Genomic DNA, 23,327 nt, shown 5'->3' with positions numbered 1-23,327 from the left:
GGGAACTTGATTTCTCATAACACGCAGGGGGAATTATTAAAAAAAAAATGCTTTATAGTTAGACGGTTGTCACACTACGGGCCAAACTCCTGTAGATGCCTACTGTACTTTATTTTTATTTTTATTCATAATAGACTTGCGCTTGACTACAATCATGCCTGGTGGGAAGCAATGACGAGGTCTAGGTTGGAGCGCGCTTGCCTAGAAAATGCCTATTCACTCTTGTCTTGAAGGTGCACAAATCATAAGTATTAGGAAACACAGAAGCCGGAAGGGCATTCCACATCTTCGCTGTTCTTATCCATGCGAAACGTTTTGTGCGAAACGACTGGACATCGACAACAAAAGGATGCCAATAGTATCTATAGCAGGACAATATGATATGGGCTGATAACCAAGTTTTTATAAAAATTAAGAATGTCGAGCAAGATCTCGTACTGTAGGATATTATTCAGACTGGATAGGGTACTACTACTACCCCATCCAGTCCGAACAGGATAGTAGGGGATACTTTATTAAAATTATTAGATCGTCATTTTGGACTCAACGCTTTTAACTTAACATCGAGGAAGGGTTGAGAGAGAAACACAAACTGAGTAATAAAAAAACTTTATCCGAATATCATAAAAATAGTTCAAATCCATTTCATTACTTTAGTATTCTTTGTATATTCACGCTAATAAATGACTAAAGCCAACACAAATATAAAATAACAAAATACAGGATCTTCAAAAGAACAACAAAAAGTAATAAAACAGATTCAAAAGCCTTAATTTCTGAGCTGAAAGTTATCGATCTCAAAAACGTCTTCAAAAATTATACGCAAAAGTAAGATAACCAAATTCTAAAACGCCTTTAAGACTAACATGATGCTGAATGTAGTATTTTTCTGACTACCGACAATTTGGAATTCTTAGGGAAATCATTAGGCAGTCATTGCTGATAAAAATACGCTTGCCAGAGTAAATAGACCAATGAAGATGTATGGATTTCTTCTTCTTCAGATAGTGCCATCTCCAATCGGAGATCAGCAATCATTAAGGCTATTCCTAGCTTAGTCTATGGATTTAGTTTTTATTAAATAGGTCTTAAATGCGTCTTAGAATTCAGTAGTAAAGTTAGAAATAGGATATTACAGGCGGCCGATGACACCGCAAGCGATGCGTCCACCCGCGTTGCCAGTCTTCTTCGAGTCAGGGTGGTCGGTCCTGCCGAAGTCATCAGGCATCGCGTGGAGGACGACAGTCCTGCCGATGACGCTGTGGTCTCCATGCAGAGTGATCAGGCGGTCAACTATGTCAATTTCGCCGAGCTTTTCAGTGTTGAATTCGAGATTACCAAGGTCGCCTACGTGGCGGTTCTCGTCGTCAGGGTGGCCGTGGTCTTTCTGCAAAACGAATATAATATTAAGGCTGATGCCTCATTGCTATAGTACTGACTAAGGTTTACTCTATGTAACCGTAAATAAAGTATATTTTCTTATAATAAACACAAGGTAGTGCACGTTCTTCTCGGATCAAGGCGCGTTTGGAAACCTCGTAACTTTATTTTAAGTTTTCAACTTTTATTAACACCAATTAATCATGACATAACTTGGCATTTCAATGGCACTTTTCTAAGCCTAATAAATAAATGAATTATGATTTCATTTGATCATCACTTTGTCCTATAAAATTACGTGACATTTCAAAAGTGTAAGCTAAGCCGAATTAAAATAAATGAATTTTGACTTTTATTTAGATGATGGTTATAAAAAAAAAAAGAAATTTACGTTGTGAGGGTTGAAATGCCCCCCAGCAGAGGTGCACCCGCCGGTGATGTCACCCAGCTCGTGGACATGGAACCCGTACTCCCCTTCAGGCATGCCGTAGATGTGTCCATGGATGTGGACCTTGTCCCCCTCCTCAGTGAAGGTCACGTTGCCATGCACGTCGTGCCCGTCCGGACTGGTGAGGCGGGCGACGGCGCGCCGCGGCCCACCTTCCGTGCGTGTGCTGGGCTCGTGGGTGTGGTCCTGAACACACGGAATGATTCTATATATTTTAGCGATTCTTTATATTTTAGTGAGCCGTGATAGCCCTGTGGATATGACCTCTGCCTCAGATTCTGGAAGGTGTGGGTTTAAATCCGATCCGGAGCATGCACCTCCAACTTTTCAGTTGCGTGCATTTAAAGAAATTAAATATCATGTATTTGAAATTAAATATCACGACTTGGTCGCTAACTATGGGCCTTGTAAGAAGGTTCAGAGTCACAAAGCGGGCGGTGGAACGAGCTATGTTAGGAGTATCAAAGCCAACGTCCAAACGTACCAAAGTCACCGACATAGCTCAACGAGTTGCAAAGCTGAAGTGGCAATGGGCGGGGCACATAGTTCGAAGAGCCGATGGAGGATGGGGTCCCAGAGTTGTGGACTCCGCACTAGTAAGTGCAGTGCTGGCCGACCCCCCACCAGGTGGACTGACGACATCAAGCGAGTCGCAGGGATTCACTGGATGCAGGCGGCTCAGTATCGTGATGTTTGGAAGTCCCTACAAAAGGCCTATGTCCTGCAGTGGACGGCTATCGGCCGATATGATGATGATGATGATGATGATGATGAAATATCATGTGTCTCAAACGGTGAAGGAAAATATCGTAAGGAAACCTATATACCAGAGTTTTTTCAATTTTCTGCGTGTGTGTAGTCTGCCAATCCGCATTGGGCCAGCGTGGTAGACCTAACCCCTCTCATTCAGAGAGGAGACTCGAGCTCAGCAGTGAGCCGAAAAATTGTGGATTGATAAGACCTAGTGATTTACTATAAATCTTAAATTTATTTAAAAACTAGCGGACATTAACTAGTTTTACCCGTGTACAGTTCTAGTTTCTGTTTAAGCTGTTATTAATTGCTGATAATGTAGCTTTCCATTAGTGAAAGAATTTCAAAAATCTGTTTAGTGTTTTATAGTTAGTTTACATTAACAACTTTGACATGAATTAATACAAGATGTTGCGCTAGTAATGTGTCAAAACCCCCACGGGAACTATGGATTTTTCCATGATGAAAAGTAGCCATATGTTAATCCAGAGTAAAATCTGTTTCCATTCCAAATTTCAGCCAAATCGCTTCAGTAGCCGCAGCGTAAAAGAAGAACAAACATACACTTACACACACAAACTTTCGTCGTCATCAACTCATATTCGGCTCACTGCTGAGCTCGAGTCTCCTCTCAGAATGAGAGGGGTTAGGCCAATAGTCCACCACGCTGGCCCAATGCGGATTGGCAGACTTCACACACGCAGAGAATGAAGATAATTCTCTGGTATGCAGGTTTCCTCACGATGTTTTCCTCACACACAACAAAAATGCACACAACTGAAAAGTTGGAGGTGCATGCCCCGGACCGGATTTGAACCTACACCCACCGGAATCGGAGGCAGAGGTCCTACCCACTGGGCTATCACGGCTCTCCCACACGGCTCTGTCTCAAACTTTCGCCTTTATAATATTAATGTGAAGTTTGATTATCTTGGTAATTAAAAACTGCAAGATTTGTTTTTTTTAATTAAATGTTAAAAAATTACTCACATGCCCAGCCACAAGCAGCGCCGCAGACGCCAAAAACATCATCTGGTACATCATCTTTGTTTATTTTCTATCTGTAAATAAGTTATTATTATTAACAGAACTCTTTGTCGCCCGAGGGAAGAAATTTTCTGACGTATTTAAAGTTTTATACTCATTTAGGAAAATAAATGAACTTAGCATACTAATGATAACAAAACTGGTGGAAACGGTCACATTCAAAAAGACATGGCCGATTTGTATAAGGGACGTTTGCATAGTAATCGCGTTTAATTTACACCAATTATTATTCTGGGTGTTTAAATTCCTGAATATTTTTAAAACAACTAAGTGTTAAAACAAAAATCTTAGTAAACTTGACATGAAACATGAAGACGTATAGTCCTTTTCATGAAAAAAGTCCCCCAAACGCGGCGCTAATATCTTAATGGCGGTTGTAATTTGGTAATGGAGGTCCTATTGTCATTTGTGTAAGGCGCTGTCAATTTTAGTTCAGGTTTTAACTTCGGGACTTCTTTCATGAAAAGGACTCTATATACTACGAGATCCGGCAGAATAAATATATACCCTCATCTATATAATAATCTAAAATTTATTTGGGATAAGAAATCACAGAACAGAAAATGCTAAAAGCCAATATTCACATTGACACATTGCAAATAGGTTGCCTAGTAAAATTGCAGCCGGATGGTATTAAATGATTATTTTATAAGAAATTCGTAACATTTATCTATACTAATATTATAAAGCGGAAGAGTTTGTTTGTTTGTTTGTTTGTTTGTTTGATTGAATGCGCTAATCTCAGGAACTACTTTCAGTGGTAAAATTACTTTCAGTGGTAGATAGCCCATTTATCGTGGTAGGCTGTAGGCTATATTATATTTTCAAAAAAATTAGGGATCCTACCTGAAACTCCTATAATGTAACCCACTACAACTTTGCAGAACACATCATTTTTAACACACAGGCTACTTTTCATGCAGGAAAAATCCATAGTTCCCGTGGGATTTTTAAAAAAATAAATTTCACGCGGACGAAGTCGCGGGCGTCCGCTAGTTAATTAGTATAGGTATATGTATTTCAGACCCTTATTCCGTGTACTATTCGAAATTAATATCGATTATATTCAATTTGACATGAGTCAACTACCATATTGCAGATGTTAGCACATAAACAAACACACATAAACAGCTCTTCCGCGTATTAGCATATTATTACGAGTAAATTAAGCATGCATTAACATAATAACTATCGTGTCTCGCACGATGAAGCAATGCATAAACACTATTAATCACCGATTAATCAGTTAACAGTGTAAATAAGTAAGACAATCAAGGTCATAACTCTGGAATTCCCGTTATAACTGTTTTAATAACTTGTCACGTAAGATGCTAAGATGTTGTGATAGGTCCAATTTATAGTCCTTGACAGCAGGAAAATAATATTTATTTATGACCATATTTTGTGTATGTGATACTCATGGGTTTGTTGTAGTTTATTATAAGGAAATTGCCCATAAATGATCTGGGCATTCGGGTTGGTCATTTGCAGGGCTGGATTTTTCCGCACCGGTGTCGTTACTGCCCGACACCAGCCTGTGCTATTTACAAAATCCAGCCAGTTTCGAATGGTTATACCGCCATTAGTCGATCGCCAGAGCCTTGTCGTGCCATCTGCAGGCTGCAGGGGGAGGTTGGCAGTTGAGGAGACTGACTAGTACTAGCCTCCCCCTTACACCCTTTCCTTTACGGAAAGCGCAGTGTTGGTCGACCCCCTACTAGGTGGAGTGAGGACATCAAGCGGGTTGCAGGGAGCCGCTGGATGCTGGCTCGAGACCGTTTTGTTTGGAAGTCCATGCAAGATGCCTGTGTCCAGCAGTGGACGTCCATCGACTGATAATGATTTTGATGATGATACTCATGGCGAGTCGAACAAAAGGGGCGATCCATGGTGTTGGGTTTATCTATTCTGCAAATATCGTTTGTAGTTTGTAATATTTTTTGTTTTATAGGATCGGTTGCTGCTTTGTTTATACATTACTAGCAGACGCGCGCGACTTCGTCCGCGTGGAATTCAGTTTTCACAAATCCCGCGGAGACCATGGATTTTTCCGGGATGAAAAGTATGTGTTAATCCAGAGTAAGATCTATTTCCATTCCAAATTTCAGCCAAATCGCTTCAGTAACCGCAGCGTAAAAGAGGAACAAACATACTTACACACAAACTTTCGCCTTTATAATATTAGTGTGAAGTGTGATGTGATTTTAATAAAAGCAAAAGGCTTAACGTACCCACACTGTTGAAATTTGACAGGGAGGTGGTTAATAGTTGGTAGACATCCGCTAAGAACGGATTATGCGAGAGAGCCGAATTTAGAAGAGTCTAAAGGACAGACGAAGTTGCGAGCGTCCACTAATCATGGTATTTAGGTAAAAATATCGCATTATAAGCGATCAATTCGTTATGAAGCTACGATGCGATATACAGAGACATATTTATAAGAACCTCTCATCTTTACATAAGTGGTTAAAAATACATAGAAGTGGGTTAGGAATCTAGGATGCATACGGTTTTATAGATTACTTGTTTAATTTTCCTGTTCGGAAAATCGTGTATTAGTAATTAGTTGCCTATCTATTTATTTTTCTTCCTTATTAGTGCATAGAAATAGTCATGTAGTTATTAGGTACATTCTATTAGTATGAATACATAATGATCTCATTTGTTTATGTTGTTTATTATGATACATAACAATGTATCACAATAGTGAACAGACACCTATGTGATACATTGAGTAGGTATGTGATATGTGATAGTTATGCAATAAAGTACTCTGTTGTAGGTAAATAATAGACAACGAATATTCCCGATGAATCTCCTTTTATCTGGGGGCATGGCAGTGCCCGCGCAAGTCGAGCAAAGCAAAAAAAAGGGGCACGGCAGTACTACACTTTTCTCCAAGCAATTTTCAAACCATTTTCGACCCCCTGTAATTTCGTTGTGAATGAAATCTGAAACCTGAATTTTGAGTTTGAACAAATTACAAACAAATTCACTTTCGCACATGTATGAATGTATAGAGACCCGTTTTATTAATATGGTTTCCCAGTCATAATAATGAGCCGTAATGATTTGTTTCATTATTTTGTAATGATTAAATGTCTATCCGTTCATCGTGTAGTAATAATAATGATCGAGCTTCTTTAGACGTTTATCCTTATTTCCATATTTTAATATATTCCTGTTACTAACATTTATAGCATGCAGCTTGACATTTAATAACCCTTCTTGTAGTCGAGTAAAAACTGCGGCCAGGTATTTCCACATTTATTATAATAAGTTGCATCTTGTAGTCATAAATGAGAATATTATTATGAGGTCAGCGACTTCGTTAAACAGAATAAACTAAATAGAATCCCACTAATATTATAAACGCGAAAGTTTGTATGGAAGTATGTTTGTTTGTTACTCTTTAACGCCGCTACTACTGAAGCGATTTGGCTGAAATTTGGAATGGAAATAGATTTTATTCTGGATTAACACATGGGTTATCCCGAAAAAATCCATGATTTCCCGAGATTTGAGAAAACTGATGATTTTGATGTTACGGATGTTTGTTACTCTTTCAGGCCTCGACTACTACTATAATATTATAGTCTGGATTAACACATTGGCTACTTTTCATCCCAGAAAAAACTATGGTTCCCGTGGGATTTGTGAAAAGCTAAATTCCACGCGGACGACTTCGCGGGCGTCCGTATTCTATATTAGAATTAAAACTATCGTGACTGTTATTCATATTAATTGATTATGAAACACAGCTAAAACTCACGTGATAGGCTACGTCAAAGTATGCCCGATTAGTTTCGAACCCATACGGGGTCCTTAGTCATGAGCTGGTTCTTGCAACGCGTCACGATTCAAAATCCACGATCAGTTAGCCGTATTTCATAATAAATTAATAAGAATATGCTGTTTTGACAATAACGACCTTACCGTGATACTATTTTTATACTTTTGTGAAAAAGAATATTTATAAGGAGTTTAAATTAATACACATTCAAAGTTATTTTAATGTTAAATACGTTTAATATTGGATTACGTAGATATATTATGGTGTTTTGATCTACCTACTCGTATATAAATGTTAGCCTACATAATAGTAGAAATATTTTTTTTTGGAAGAAAGAAAATCTCGATTTCAAACTTCATGACGTAGGCAAGAATTAATTATCACGAGCCCAGTATAGCGGTTAGAACGGACATTCTAGAACCTTGTTTACGAGTTTATTTTAGTTTATAGTTGTTGTTGATATGACCCCGTTTTTAACCGACTTCAAAAAAAGGAATAGAGCCTGTAGTATAATCTATACTGTAGAGATGTCAATTCTGAACATGAAATATCCAAAATAACTATCAGCGGGTGATTAGTGATCGATACTGATGACAAAAATGCAATCAGTAAAATTTTTGTCTGTCTGTATGTTCGTTATAGAAACAAAAACTACTCATTGTATTTTAACGAAACTTGTTACAATTGTTCTTCATACTCCTAGGCAGGTCATAGTATATCATCACGCTATGATAAATAGGAGCAGAGCAGTGAAGGGAAATGTTGGGAAAACGGGAGAAGTTGCTCCATTTTCACAGCGATACTACTGTCGCTAATTAACCCGCTAATTAATAATAAAATTAATTTTAAGCAAAGAATCGAACCCACCATCCAGTCATGGATGCAGTCAGTCACTCACTGCGCCTATCGATAGTCAAAAGCTGGGTGACTAGCCACGACCGAAGCCAAAGAAATGGAAAAATAAAAAAAATGCCACTTTGTAAGAAATAATTTCAAATTGAAGATTTTCACCACAAAATTTTATTTTTATTTTACCTATCTATCTTGGTTTTTAATTAAACCTCTCTGTATTTTTTTTATTATAGCTAGACATTAACATTTCAAGAAAAATAGATTGCGGATAATTACAAAATGAAACCTAAAATTCCAGTCAGATTGGCTTTTTATGACCCTATCCTGAATAACAATTACTAAGACGAGGAAAACTGTTAGGATATTTTTTAATTAATAGATCTCATATCTCCCATTCAAAGCTTATTCTAGACGTGATTTTAGCTACAGGGGATTTCCATTGCACTTTTTATAGTTTTGGTTCAATTAATTTTAGGTATAGCATACATCAAATTCTCGTAAGTTCATCAATACATTATTATCTATATTAAAAAAAAAAAACATACATACAGCCGAACGTAGAACCTCCTCCTTTTTGGAAGTCGGTTAAAAATGCGAAAGTAAGTCTGTCTGTCTGTTACCGTTTCACGGCTAAAAGGCTGAACCGATCAAGATGAATTTTGATATGATCGTAAATGGGACCTTGAAGCAAAACATAGGGTACTTTTTGACCCTAAAATAAAAATAAAAGGGGATGAAATAGGGATTGAAAGTTTGTATGGAAAGTCCTTCATTTTTAAAGTTACTCATTTAATTGTTCATCCTACTAATATTATAAACGCGAAAGTTTGTTTGGATGTTTGTTACTCTTAAACGTCGCAACTACTAAGCCGATTTAGTTGAAATTTGGATTGGAAATAGATATTGCTAAGGGTTAACACATATTAGCTATTTTTTATTAAGCTATTTTTTATTCCGGAAAAGATCATGGTTCCCTAGGGATTTGTGAAAAACTAAATTTCACGTGGACGAAGTCACGGGCGTCCGCTAGAAAATCAAAAAAAAAATCAAAATATAATGTAATTTAAGAATTTTTAAAATTCAACCCCTAAAGTGATGGAATAGGGGTTGAAAGTTTACATTGATTTCCACGCAAACGAAGTCGCGGGCGTCCGCTACATATAAGTAAAATACATATAAATAAAAGTGTCTGTCTGTGATTTACAATGTCTTCTCAATATAGTTATTTTACGATACTAAAACACAATTAAGCTTTAATTTGTCTGTCTGGGCAATCTCCGATTAATCTCTCGAACGGCTAAACCGATTTAAATGTGACTTTAACTGGTATAATAACTACTAGTGAAAGTCACATTTACAATTCACAGCACGGACGAAATTGCGGGCTTCCGCTAACGTATCGTGTCTGTGCATTAAATATTTTTCAAAAAACAGTTAACTTAATTTTACTGAGTAAAAAAAAAGGTTTTTTGAAATTGTTTGTATGTTTTTTGTTTCTCTATTTTTTTGATGGTTTAAATGTCCATCATAAATGTTTTCACTCCTCTCATCAATCAATATCATGCCTTACGTAACTGTGTTTGTTTTATTCAAATTGGAGAATCTTTAAGAATATCAATGCGTTAGATAAGAAATAGACGCTCGCAACTCTGTCCAACTTTCAATAAAAAAATCCAGATTTCTTTACGTTTAATTATATTTAGGTATATGACGAATTATTCATACGACATGTTTCTTTCCGGTACTGGACAAAAAAGAATTACAATCATGAATGACTTTTGTGTTTTTTACCATGATGTATAAATATAACACAATGTGGTCGTTATTTTTTTTCATTATTTGTGCGTGATTAAACAAAACACTATTACTTATATAGCAAAGCAAAAATAGACCACAAGAATGGTCATGGCTTTCAAGAGTTGAAATTAATTCAGAGACAACCCGGATGGTTTTTTTTTATTCTTTACAAGTTAGCCCTTGACTACAATCTCACCTGATGGTAAGTGATGATGCAGTCTAAGATGGAAGCGGGCTAGCTTGTAAGGAGGAGGATGAAAATCCTCACCCCTTTCGGTTTCTACACGGCATCGTACCGGAACGCTAAATCGCTTGGCGGGACGTCTTTGCCGGTAGGGTGGTAACTAGCCACGGCCGAAGCCTCCCACAAGCCAGACCTGGACAAATTAAGAAAATCTTAATCTGCCTAGCCGGGAATCGAACCCAGGACCTCCGTCTCGTAAGTCCACCGCGCATACCACTGCGCCACGGAGGCCGTCAAATGGTTTTGGTTGGTTTTGGTGGTTTTTTACCCATTGCAATATTGTTTGACAAACGCTAATGTAACACTAACTACTTACTACAATAAATACTTTATTATAGTAAATCTTAAATGTACTACCACTTTTATCTATTTACTAGCGGACTTGCAAGCCAAGACAGAGAGCCGTGATAGCCCAGTGGATATATACCTCTGCCTCCGATTCCGGAGGGTGTGGGTTCGAAACCGGTCCGGGGCATGCACCTCCAACTTTTCAGTTGTGTGCATTTTAAGAAATTAAATATCACGTGTCTTAATCGGTGAAGGAAAACATCGTGAGGAAACCTGCATACCAGAGAATTATCATAATTCTCTGCGTGTGTGAAGTCTGCCAATCCGCATTGGGCCAGCGTGGTGGACTATTGGCCTTACCCCTCTCAGTCTGAGAGGAGACTCGAGCTCTGCAGTGAGCCGAATATGGGTTGATGACGACGACTAGCGGACGCCTGTGACTTTTATTTTTGACTTTTACGTGTCTTTCTAGTGTTCTGGGGTAGGGTAGCTAATAGATCCAGAGCTATTAGCTACCCCTACAAGACCATAAACTTTACCTCTTTGTAAAATTAGTATAGATAGCAAACGCCCCACAGTTTCACCCGCGTAATGAAAATATAATGAAAAAAGAAATAATTAATATTATTAATATAGATCTTTTGTTCATCAGGGTTGCAGGATTGTAAACGTCAAAGATATTTTCAAATCGGTCCCATAGTTTAACAGCCTGCGTTAAATTCAAGTAAACAAACAAACTTTTATCTTTTTATAATATAAGTATAGATAAAGCAACTGCTTTTAAGTCTGATATTATTTTGAAATTAGAAAAAATACATTCTTACCGACCCCTTCAACAATATTTAACTGAGTGATCTTTCGAGACACACTCTGAATTTATATTCCCATAATTAACGTCACACTAAGATAAGAAATGAATAATTAACTAATGTTATCACCATCTTGTACAAATACAAGCATTTGTGAAATAATAAAAAAATCTTTTTTATTATATACAATTAAGGACAACAAATTTTCCAGTTACTGTTTTATTTTCTAGAAATGTAGGTTTTTGTTGGTTTAACTTGGTTCCAATTATACTTTAAGCCCCAACTTAATTATACATATAAGTATAAATGTGAGTTTGTTGATTTGTAAATAGTTTAGTTTGTTAATTTCTAAATAGTTAAATTCTCTTAATAAAATAGTGTGAATACTCAGCTGATTATTGTGAAATATTTTTTATAAAAATCTCTTCATAGAGGGATAAACCTTCTATAAAGAGTTACCAGGCCACCCCATAAAACATGGTGCAGTTAAGTATTTTTAATGATATTTTATATTAACTGTTTTTTTTATTCTAATTTTGTATTTAGAATGTTACTTTATTAACCGACTTCCAAAAAGGAGGAGATTCTACGTTCGGCTGTATGTATGTTTTTTTTTTATGTATGTTCAGCGATAATTCCGTCATTTAAAAACCGTAAACCGATCTTGAAAATTCTTTTTTTGGTTTGAAGGGTTTTGGTTCCAGGGTGGTCCCATTTTTTTCATGTCAGGATCTGATGATGGCATCCTGGAGAAATCGAGAGGAACTTTCGAAAATTATAGAGACGGCTAGTGTGTTTGTTAGTGTTTCCATAAGGTATTTTAAACCACTACAATTTTATGAAGGTCTGGAGTTGGTCTGATGATGGAGCCGAAACACAACTCGTCAACGATTTACAGCAGTTACCTTGTGTTTGGGCTTGATTAATTTGTATTGATGAGCACTTTCCACCTAGATGGGTTGTGATTGTATTAAGGGTCTGATGATGAAGACGAAGGACAGTTAACAGAACTCCTCAATGGTTCACAGTAGCCACACAGTTGTGTTTGGACTTGATAAATTTGTATTGATGAGAACTTTCCACCTAAATGGGTTGTAATTGTATTAAAGGTCTGGTGATGAAGACGAAGGACAGTTAAGGGAACTCCTCGACGGTTCACAGTAGCTACATTGTGTTTGGACTTGATTAATTTTATATTGATGAGAACTTGTCACCCATATGGATTGTGACTACATAGGGGGTCAGCTGATGAAGACGGAGGACAGTTAAGACCACTCATGAGTTATGATACCTTTCACGTTTTTCTGGATATTCATATTACGTGTGGATAAAGGGGGAGTGAAATTTTGTATATGAGTTAAGGTAGTATTTTAAAATTGGATTTGTAGGACTTAGATACTTATCATGAGAAAAAAACGTTTTAGCTAATTGCTTATTAATTTTTGTTCTCATTCAGTAGTTATGCTAACACTAAAAATAAAAAAATAAAAATTTTAATAAAAAAAATTCAACCGACTTCCAACTCAAAAACTAACCTAAACTAAAAAGCAAAAAATAACATCTTACCTATGTGCTACCTTCTGATCAGTTTGAAAGCGGTGCCAATCCAATGTCATGTTTTAATTAAAGCCGTTTCTGAAAGAACCACAGAAATTTTGTAATTTAAATGGCTTGAATTAAAATATCACTGGCTTGGCACCGCGTTCAAACTGATCAGAAGGTAGCACATAGGTAAGATGTTATTTTTTGCTTTTTAGTTTAGGTTAGTTTTTGAGTTGGAAGTCGGTTGAATTTTTTTTATTAAATTTTTTTTTAATTCAGGGTTCAATAATTTCTTTAATCCAAATGATTAACTATTTAAATTAAGATAAAAAAACTACTTTTCCCTAGGGATACAAAGCGATTGTCTATCTTAACAACTGAGCCAATTTCGTACGTATATTCCTACTGCTATGTATTATTCGTATTAAGTAAGTGTGCTTCCTGTGGCGACCGACAACCTAAATTGATTGATAAGTCGTTGCATTAAATCGAACAAGACCACGAGCAAAATGTAATTCCACTTAGGCAGATATGTATATTTTAAAGCGGTAGGTATAACAATAGTACGAAATCCGGCATAAGGAATATACCCTCATCATCATCATCATCATCATCATTATCAGCCGATGGACGTCCACAGCTGGACATAGGCCTCTTGCATGGACTTGCAAACAAAAACGGTCTCGAGCCGCTAGCATCCAGCGGCTCCCTGCAATCCGCTAGATGTCTTCGGTCCACCTACTAGGGGGTCGACCAACACTGCGCTTTCCGGTGCGGGGTCACCATTCCAGCACCTTGGGACGCACGTGATATTTAATTTCATAAAATGCACACAATTGAAAAGTTGGAGGTGCATGCCCCGGACCGGATTCGAACCCACACCCTCCGAAATCGGAGGCAGAGGTTTCTATGGCTTATGACTATGGCTTATACATATCATATCAGTTTAGTATTTATAAAAAAGTTTGTTTATTTGTTGTTGTTAGACGTGCCAATTTCTGGAACATGACAGAACAATAATAAATTGACAACAAACAAAGTTGTAACTTGTATTCTATTTAGATTCGATCGGAATTTTCCAGCGCTTTCAAATAAACACCTTCAAAGTACGAAATCAGGTTGAGAATAGGCCAACGGTATTATTAATTTAGGTGCTAATACTTGGCCAATACTTAATGAGATGTGTAATTAATGCATCGACTTAGTTCTGTTGCACAAGAAGAAATTTTATTCACGACAATTTTTAACCGATTTCAAAAAAAGAGATTCTGTAACCGATGTTTGTTTAACCACTAAACTGCTTTGGATGCGGGTTCCGTAAATGAAATGTATATGTAACATGTATCTTTGTAAAAAAAAACATACATACAGCCGAACGTAGAACCTCCTCCTTTTTGGAAGTCGGTTAATAAGTATGTTTTTACTATAAGCAATTATCGTTATTATTATTTTGTTTAGTTTAATGCCTATAATATGTCTTTACCTTCCAATCGGATTATAACACAGATTCATTAGCAAAAGCGATGTTAAAATATGCTAAGTTTACACATGTAAGTACCCATCGTGAGTATAAGGAATGCAAGTTTGTAAACTCCTGCATTTTTCAAATTACATCCACGGATTACTACAATTTGTAAAATATTATAAAGTTTAATTCTACATTTATTAATTTTACACCTTAGTGGGATAAAAGGGGACGAAAAATTATTAATGTAAACTGTAACCTCTACCATTTAAATTCATTAAAAAATGGTGTTATTTAGGTCGCCGTACCTAAATAACACCTTTTTAAAAACAAATCAATCAAACCGCAACAAATTCTCTGATATCGGTAATCAAGTTATTACTATTTCTCGAAACAACATATTAACAAGGTCGAATAGTTTACGTAAATTTAATAATATTATTACTATCGGTTGTTATTATAAAACAGATATAAGCTTAAATATAATAGATGTTTAATGTTAATACAACTTGGTGTAACTTAAAATGCAACCACAACTGGGATGAATTTTTGCAAAGTTATGAAATTCAACCCCAAACAAGAAATAAAATAAGCTAATGTAAAACAGATATAATATTTACACAAAAACGGTTTAATACTTTAAAACTTAATCACAATGGGGGTGAAATTTTTACGGAGTTTGGAAAGTGTGCTGGTCCCAAACCAGAGTGTTTTGTATAGTAGGGGATGAAAATTATTACTTTAACTTTTAACAGTTAACTATTGAAGTCATGTATTGAAATATATCTATCTATGATAACTGTACAGCGATGAAAAGGATGCACAGACAGTACTCTAATACACACACAATTTTTTTAATTTCTAGAAACTATATAGGATCAAGTATCCATAAGTTACGTACATACCAAGCGTAAACAAGATGACCGGCAAACTTTGAAACAATTTATTGCACCAAATAGACGATGGACTTGACACAGTGCTTGAAGATTATCTAATGACGCCTATATCTATGATAGAAAACTGATATAAAACAATGGAAATTGTTTTATACACTGAGAAAAGTTATCAAAAATAATCTATAGGATAAAATTTATCTCTGTACACGACTTACCTTCGCCGGTGCAGATCTTAAGTGTCTCAATGAAATCTAAAGTCGTACTCATTTATTGCGTGTAACTGACCAGTATAACGTGATCCATTTTCCTCCACCGCACAACAGATGCAGAATGTGATTAAACACCGCGGGGCTGGTCGCTGGGGTCATAGTATTATGGTTTATGGACCGGTTTACCGGACCTATACAAGTAAGTGGCAAAAACTCGGTGCAATAGGGATGTGTGTGCAATCGCACAAGTGCGGATGTCCGCAAGAGTTGTAAAATAATATTCCATAGTGATAGTTAATATTATCTATCTATAATTATAATAAAACTGTAACAGATTAAATTCTGTATATTAATGATATTTTGAAAATATTAGTTATTATTCATTAAATAATCGATACTGAAGAAAAAAAAATATTTTTGTCTGTCTGTCCATATTCTATAAACAAGGAAACAGAGGTTGATAGTCCTTCATCTTTTCAAGTTTCTTTAAAATTCTAGCAACCCCTTTAGATTTTAAATTTTAATTGAATTGAATTGAATTTAAAAATTTGAAGGTTGAATTTTTCATGTTTTGAGTTATTTAGTTTTATTAAATTATTATTGAACGATTCATATATAAAACGTGCGAAAATATAAATAGAAGGGGGTGAAATAGGGGTTGAAAGTTTATATCGAGTTTCACGCGGACAAAGTCGCAGTCGACCGCGAGTAGTAAATATCACTATCACATACGAGTATACGATTTTTTTATATAATCAAGTTTTCAAATTACTCAAAGAAGCTGGGACCGATTGGGAAAATTATTTATTTGATTAAAACTGAAAGGGTATGCTCCCCAAATAGTCGCATGGTCAATTCGGACAGGATCTGATCACAGAATTCAGAAAAATAATTAAGGGAAATCTTGGAATTTTAGTGCATTTTGAAATTGGTGTTTTATCTTTGTCAAATAGATGACGACGCAAAGCACATTTTTACTATTTTATTGTTTTCGATAAGTTTCCGTTGCACATCCCTAGTAATGGAAAACATAGTTTATCGCGTTATGTAAATATGTGATAATAAATAAATAAATAAAAACAAAATTAAGAGTGCATCCGAACTGGTTTGTGTAAGTGTAAGTTAACTATTAAACTAAAGGGCTTATAGTCTTTTTAACCCCTGACAAAGAGCCCCTCTCTTTGCGTTCTTTGTTATAAGTGGACGTGTCTGACTGTCTGATGATGTCTGCGGCACCATAACTCCAAAAGAATCGCTCCCGATGAAGCGATTTCAATTTAGTTTTTAGGTGACTGAAGATATGCGAGTGTTCTTAAAATGGCATGCACCTCCAACTTTTCAGTTGTGTGCATTTTGAGAAATTAAATATCACGTGTCTCAAACGGTGAAGGAAAACATCGTGAGGAAACCTACATACCAGAGAATTTTCTTAATTCTCTCCTCTCAGAATGAGAGGGGGTAGGCTAATAGTCCACCACGCTGGCCCAATGCGGGTTGGCAGACTTCACACACGCAGAGAATTGAGAAAATTCTCTGGTATGCAGGTTTCCTCCCGATGTTTTCCTTCACAGTTTGAGACACGTAATATTTAATTTCTTAAAATGCACACAACTGAAAAGTTGGAGGTGCATGCTCCGGACCGGATTCGAACCCACACTATGTATACCTATTATGTATTATGTATTCTGTGGATTGCCCGGATTTCTTATTACCTTGTCTCATAATACATACGACTTTGGCCTGGTAACTCGACACCGGGAAGCCCCTACCTACAGACAATCAGCCAAATTGAATTGACAAGCTCTATAGTGCGTTCATTGCGGTAAAACTATACCTACGAGTACTAAATTAATATTTCCTTGACGACTTCGAAAAATATACATAATACATAGGTACTAGCAGGCGCCGCGCGGTTTCACCCGCGTGGTTTCCGTTCCCGTATGAATGGGGTTAAGATATAGCCTATAGCACCCGGGGATACAGTATCTTCCCAACAGTGAAAGAAATTTTCAAATCGGTTTAGTAGTTTTCAAATCGGTTTAGTAGTTTGACGGCCTCCGTGGCGCAGTGGTATGCGCGGTGGATTTACAAAACGGAGGACCTGGGTTCGATCCCCGGCTGGGCAGATTGAGATTTTCTTAATTGTCCAGGTCTGGCTGGTGGGAGGCTTCGGCCGTGGCTAGTTACCACCCTACCGGCAAAGACGTACCGCCAAGCGATTTAGCGTTCCGGTACGATGCCGTGTGAAACCGAAAGGGGTGTGGATTTCCATCCTCCTCCTAACAAGTAGACTGCATCATCACTTACCATCAGGTGAGATTGTAGTCAAGGGCTAACTTGTAAAGAATAAAAAAAAAGAGTCTATTCAATGCCAACAAACAAACAATCAAATCTTTCCTTTTTATTACACCCTTACTTCTATATTATATTGTATTGTACGATATTTCGGGTCTGCGTACTATATACTGTCGAAGAAGCTGTACTTATAATACCTACGTATTCTGTACATTCTGTACATTGAAATATTTTGTTCGGGGCATTATATAATCGATACTGAAGCTAAAAATATTTTTTTTCAATTTTTTGTCTGTCTGTCTGTCTGCCCGTGTTTTTTATTATTCGGGCATCACGCTGAAACTACTGAATGAATTCAAATGAAACACGGTGTATAACCATACTTTTTATTGCGAAAGTGTAATAAGAAGGGGGTGAAATAGGGGTTGAAAGTTTGTATGGAAAGTCCTTCATTTTTAGAGTTACAGTGTTAAAAATTTGTTCATAAATCATATAATGTGATTCAAAATTTTTTAAAATTAAAAGTCTCAGACTGTCAAAGCAAAATGTGAAAATTTCTACATGATTGTGCGTCCTTTTAATTTTAATAAAAAAGGTAAATGTTTACAACAGAAAAAAAAATGGTAATAAGATAATATAATATAAATAACACACACGTACTGAATTAATTATGATAAGCATAATGAAATATAATTTTTTTTGCATCTCAGGTATTTTACCTATTACTTGGAAGTAAAACAATTATTGTAAGTATATATAAAGGTTCGTCAAAATTTGAGGAAAATGTTTTGTACTCGTATAACGCAACGTTTTCTAGTCGCTGTTGCCGAATCGGCAAAGACAAGACTACTATAGTGTTAGTAACGGACCCGGTCAAGCTTCGCTTTGACTTATGTGCAGTTCTTCCCTTTTTTAGGCGGGGAAATCCTCATGGATACCTTCTCGCCACCATTACCACACTCGTATAACGCAACGTTTTCTAGTCGCTGTTGCCGAATCGGCAAAGACAAGACTACTATAGTGTTACTAACGGACCCGGTCAAGCTTCACTTTGACTTATGTGCAGTTCTTCCCTTTTTTTTAGGCGGGGAAATCCTCATGGATACCTTCTCGCCACCATTACCACGGAGAGGTAAGAAGGTTATGTCAGACTTCAACCTACTAAAACCCCACGGTGTTCCGACTCGCCGCCTGATGACTGAGCTACGGGAACATTTCGTATAACTACCGCAACCCAGCCAGCGGCACTCGTAAATCAAGCTCACTGTTGTTATATTGAGATCGTGAACTGAAAGTGTTAACAACTAGAGGACTTTTCTTCGGTAGGTGCACTTCTTCCCTACTCCTACCCTAAACCCAACCATACATTGTTTAGACCAGTGGCGTACCGTGCCTTGCAGGGGCCCCGAATCAAAACTAGTTGAGACGCCAAATAAATGGTAAAAAAACAGATCAACTTGAGAAAGTCCTCCTTTTTGAAGTCGGTTAAAAATTCTCACGATATAAAAACTGCTTACTTATATATGAAAGTGACTTAACCTATGTAAGGATGTTTTCAACTTTTGGGCGTACGCTTAACTCAAAAAAAAAAGAGATTGCTTTTTTGTGCAAAAGCAATCTTGTCTTGTTCTGAAGTGAAACTCTATAAGCAGTTTTTTATTAGTTTTTTCTTTCGGGAAGCACCAGATTCAGCTTTCACACGTAAGGGGCACCTGTATTCTGGGGGCCCCGTATCATTGATAAGGATGATACAGCGGTAGCGTAACTTTTAATTTCATAAAGAACGGCACTGAAACCAAGCAATGAATTGATAGTCCAACGAAGCCTATCTGATGATAACTGTAAAACCCACTAATAAAAAAGGTACACAGAACATACAATTAAGTACGAATCACATCCTAGAGTGGAATGCATTTGAACGCATATCATGCTCCATAAGAATATAGCACGTAGGTATTTATGATTGTTATAATTCAAAATATTTTTTCAAGTAAATTACGTTGTTATGGTGGTAAGTAAAGTCGAAATTTTACAACTAAAGTTACAACGGCTCCAAGCGCGCCTTGATCCCAAGAGCATAATTTTACATAGATTTGGCACAGATACAGATTATATTGCGAATTAATTATTTAGTTACTGTAAATATAAAATTGCTATTTTTAAACTGAGCAAATATTTCTGCGCCTACAAGAAAAAATGCCGCAATACTTTACAATTTCAATACAATCTATATCTGACAAGTTAGTTGATAACATGCTGGTGACGGGCGGAAAGACTGCGCGGGTGTGAAATCGTGCGTGGGTTTTTCATTCATCGCTACACGCCCCCCACCCCGCGCGCAACATCGGGTTGTTACAAGAGAAGCTACAGATGCAAGATGGCTTGCCAAGTATCCGCTTCCATTTTCAGAGGCCTCTTAAAATTTATTATACCGTATACCTCAGAAGGTTTCTTTGCAGCATCTAAATCGCTGAGCGACACGTCTTTGGCAATAGAGTAGCTAGCAACGGCCGATGGCTGTACCAAACCAAACCGGATCCATTTTAGACAAAATCCAAAATTGACCCTGCTGGGAATCAAACCCAGGACCTCTCTTTTGAAAACCACAACACTACCACCATACCAGAGACCACAATGAATCATAAATGATGACTTTTTCAATCGTGAGCTGTACATAAACCACTGCAGCTTATATCATAGCTTTGCAATTTCGTTGATGACACTCCCATGGTATGCGGGCGACGGGGGAGGAAAGACGGAGGACAGAGAGAAGGACTGCGCTTGGATGAAGTCGTGCACGCGGGGCATCGGGAGTGTTACGAACGAATTTGCCAAGCTATAGTTTTTTTTTATTCTTTACAAGTTAGCCCTTGACTACAATCTCACCTGGTAAGTGATGATGCAATTTGAGATGTAAGCGGGCTAACTTGTTAGGAGGAGGATGAAAATCCACACTCCTTTCGGTTTCTACACGACATCGTACCGGCACGCTAAATCGCTTGGCGGTACGTCTTTGCCGGTAGGGTGGTAACTAGCCACCCACCAGCCATAATATGACGCACAAAAATAGTTTAATTAGCCCACAGATTAATAAATATGTTCTGTAATTGGCCCTTATAACCAGTATGTTGTATTGCATCGAAGTGATAGCATATCTTGTAATGATTCGAAGCTGTACTCGTTAAGCTGTGCGCCTTGATCTAATTACTTTCAAAGTTCAATACCGACGCTCTGCGGAGAGTAAACGAATATGTATTCAACAGCCTCAGGCGATACACTGAAATACGAGTAGATGTAGTAAGTAGATACCGGACGGGTTTAAACTTTAAGCTACGTCGTCGTCATCAACCCATATTCGGCTCACTGCTGAGCTCGAGTCTCCTCTCAGAATGAGAAGGCCAATAGTCCACCACGCTGGTCCAATGCGGATTGGCAGACTTCACACACGCAGGGAATTAAGATAATTCTCTGGTATGCAGGTTTCCTCACGATGTTTTCCTTCACTGATTGAGACACGTGATATTTAATTTTTTAAAATGCACACAACTGAAAAGTTGGAGGTGCATGCCCCGGACCGGATTCAAACCCACACCCTCCGGGATCTGAGGCAGAGGTCATATCCACTGGGCTATCACGTCCACCTCTAATGCAAGTCATTCACTTTCCATAATAATCACGGAATTGCGGTCGTGCGACGTGCGAGTATAAGCAGCAGCATATTCTAACCCAACTGGTCAAGGTGACAGGTCACCGAGTGCTAGCCACCCACGGTTATTCCCATATGCCTACCCAAGATGACTAGTAAAACTCATCGTCTGTGGTCGCATTGTGCATGACGGCTCGACGTGAAAATTGCTCGACGTGAAGCAAAATTGCGACCAACACACTATGAGTTTTACTGGACACCATGCCCGCAGCGCTGCACGCATGTGGGTATATCGGAAGGTGAATGGCTAGCATGAGAGGTCCACCGCTACCATTAGCCGCGCGTGGCCGCGGGCAAGGTGTTCCGGAGTTGATGAAGTGAGCGTATGCCCTTATTACTCCATACTAACCGCTCGAAGCGAGGCGGTGCCATGTGGTCTGAATGAGCTATGACCTTTAATATCTATGCAACAATCTGAACACGGTCATATCACCTTGATATTACCCTGAACATGTATTCTAATGTAACAAACAGTTACACTAGCAATGCATACTAGCAAGCACCAACGACTTGGTAATACTTACAATTAGTACTCAAACTTAAAAAAAAATGAAACCAAGCCTCAATAGCTCAACGGTTAAAGCGGTCGGACTCATCACGGAGCGGTGGTGGTTCGATCTCCGCCCGGTGGTCTTTTGTCGTACCCACTCACAATACAGTCTTTCCCGACTAGTTGGAGGGAAATGGGAATATTGGTCATATTTAAAATACATGGCAAATATTCTATAAAAAAAGCCGTACATCACGTTTTCTATAACTCTATTCCAGAGCATTGATCAACAACGTCATAAAATTTAGTTTGGTATGGAGACATCAATTTTAATTTCTGTACTAATAAGTAGAAGAAAGATTTGTATTTTTGTATTTTTGTATGTAACGAATTTGTACGAAACGAATAAACTGAAAAAATACTTAACCTTTTTGAAAAATTTTCACCAAGTTTCACCAATAGAAAACTAAATTATACTAACGACTAAGACTAAATATCTCCGTATTATATTATGTTTTTCCCGTATTATGTTATTTCGAATGTTTTTGCTATATTCTTTGATAAATGTGTAAAACATTTAATCTATATCTATACTAATATATAAAGCTGAAGAGTTTGTTTGTTTCTTTGTTTTAGTTAAACAATAGTTTTAGCACTAATCTCAGGAACTACTTGGATAGGATTTGAAAAATTCTTTCAGTTTTAGATAGCCCATTTATTGAGGAAAGCTATATCCTATATCTTATCCCCGTATTCCTACGGGAACAGGAACCACGCGGGTGAAACCGCGCGGCGTCAGCTAGTTAGAAATAAAACTAGTTGCAGATATGTTACATTATCTAAGCTACTCGTATCTCCTATCTAATCTAAGCCAAAAAGCGAGGTAAGATGTATAAGACAAACGTTTGGGAACCTCTGGTCTAGGGCCAAATAAATAATACACCTAGACTAAAATAGAGTCATTACAAATAGTAATCGAGTTATCACAAACAGTTATAGAGTCATCACAAATAGGAAGACTTTTCAAAACTGCACGTTTATAGTCGAAACTAATTGCAATTTGCATGCACAACTGCATAAATTCAACGTATTATTAGCTGCAAATGAGGTAATAAACTTACATAATTTTCCGAAAACAATAACAAAACTTTTCACACACAAACAAACAACACTATCACAATTATCACTTGAACTTATTTCAGTCACAAACAATATCGAAATTAAGTTAGAAATAACTGGAATTTCAGTTGGAAATTACTGAAAAACAAATATAATTGAGAATATCGCGACGGCCACGGAACCCGATCCGTGTC

At 37.3% G+C, this 23,327-nt stretch overlaps 1 protein-coding gene across 2 annotated transcripts; it reads right to left on the bottom strand.

Moving 5' to 3' along the window:
* Positions 1-593: 593 nt before the first annotated feature.
* Positions 594-23,327, bottom strand: LOC112047518 (superoxide dismutase [Cu-Zn]). 2 transcript variants are annotated; one of them, XM_052881896.1, is made up of 4 exons: positions 23,136-23,327; positions 3,572-3,642; positions 1,772-2,014; positions 594-1,387 (listed from the first exon to the last, which is right to left on the bottom strand). In XM_052881896.1, exons 2-4 carry the CDS (start codon positions 3,623-3,625, stop codon positions 1,133-1,135), a joined length of 552 nt encoding a protein of 183 aa, XP_052737856.1. In that variant the 5' UTR covers positions 3,626-3,642; positions 23,136-23,327; the 3' UTR covers positions 594-1,132. The 2 variants fall into 2 exon arrangements, with proteins under 2 accessions (XP_052737856.1, XP_052737855.1); XM_052881895.1 differs by lacking the exon at positions 23,136-23,327 and adding an exon at positions 15,530-15,612.

This window comes from Bicyclus anynana, chromosome 5 (genome assembly GCF_947172395.1).
Source record: "Bicyclus anynana chromosome 5, ilBicAnyn1.1, whole genome shotgun sequence".
Lineage (NCBI taxonomy): Eukaryota > Metazoa > Arthropoda > Insecta > Lepidoptera > Nymphalidae > Bicyclus > Bicyclus anynana.
The sequence above is the reverse complement of the archived record's forward strand: the minus strand, read 5'-3'. Positions and strand labels throughout refer to the sequence as shown.

Coding starts and splice junctions, on each gene's coding strand:
- LOC112047518 (XM_052881896.1), bottom strand. CDS start 3,625: ATGATGTACCAGATGATGTTTTTGGCGTCTGCGGCGCTGCTTGTGGCT. Junction 2,015..3,571: donor CGCTGCTTGTGGCTGGGCAT/GTGAGTAATTTT, acceptor CCGTGTGTTCAG/GACCACACCCACGAGCCCAG. Junction 1,388..1,771: donor GGCATTTCAACCCTCACAAC/GTAAATTTCTTT, acceptor TTCGTTTTGCAG/AAAGACCACGGCCACCCTGA.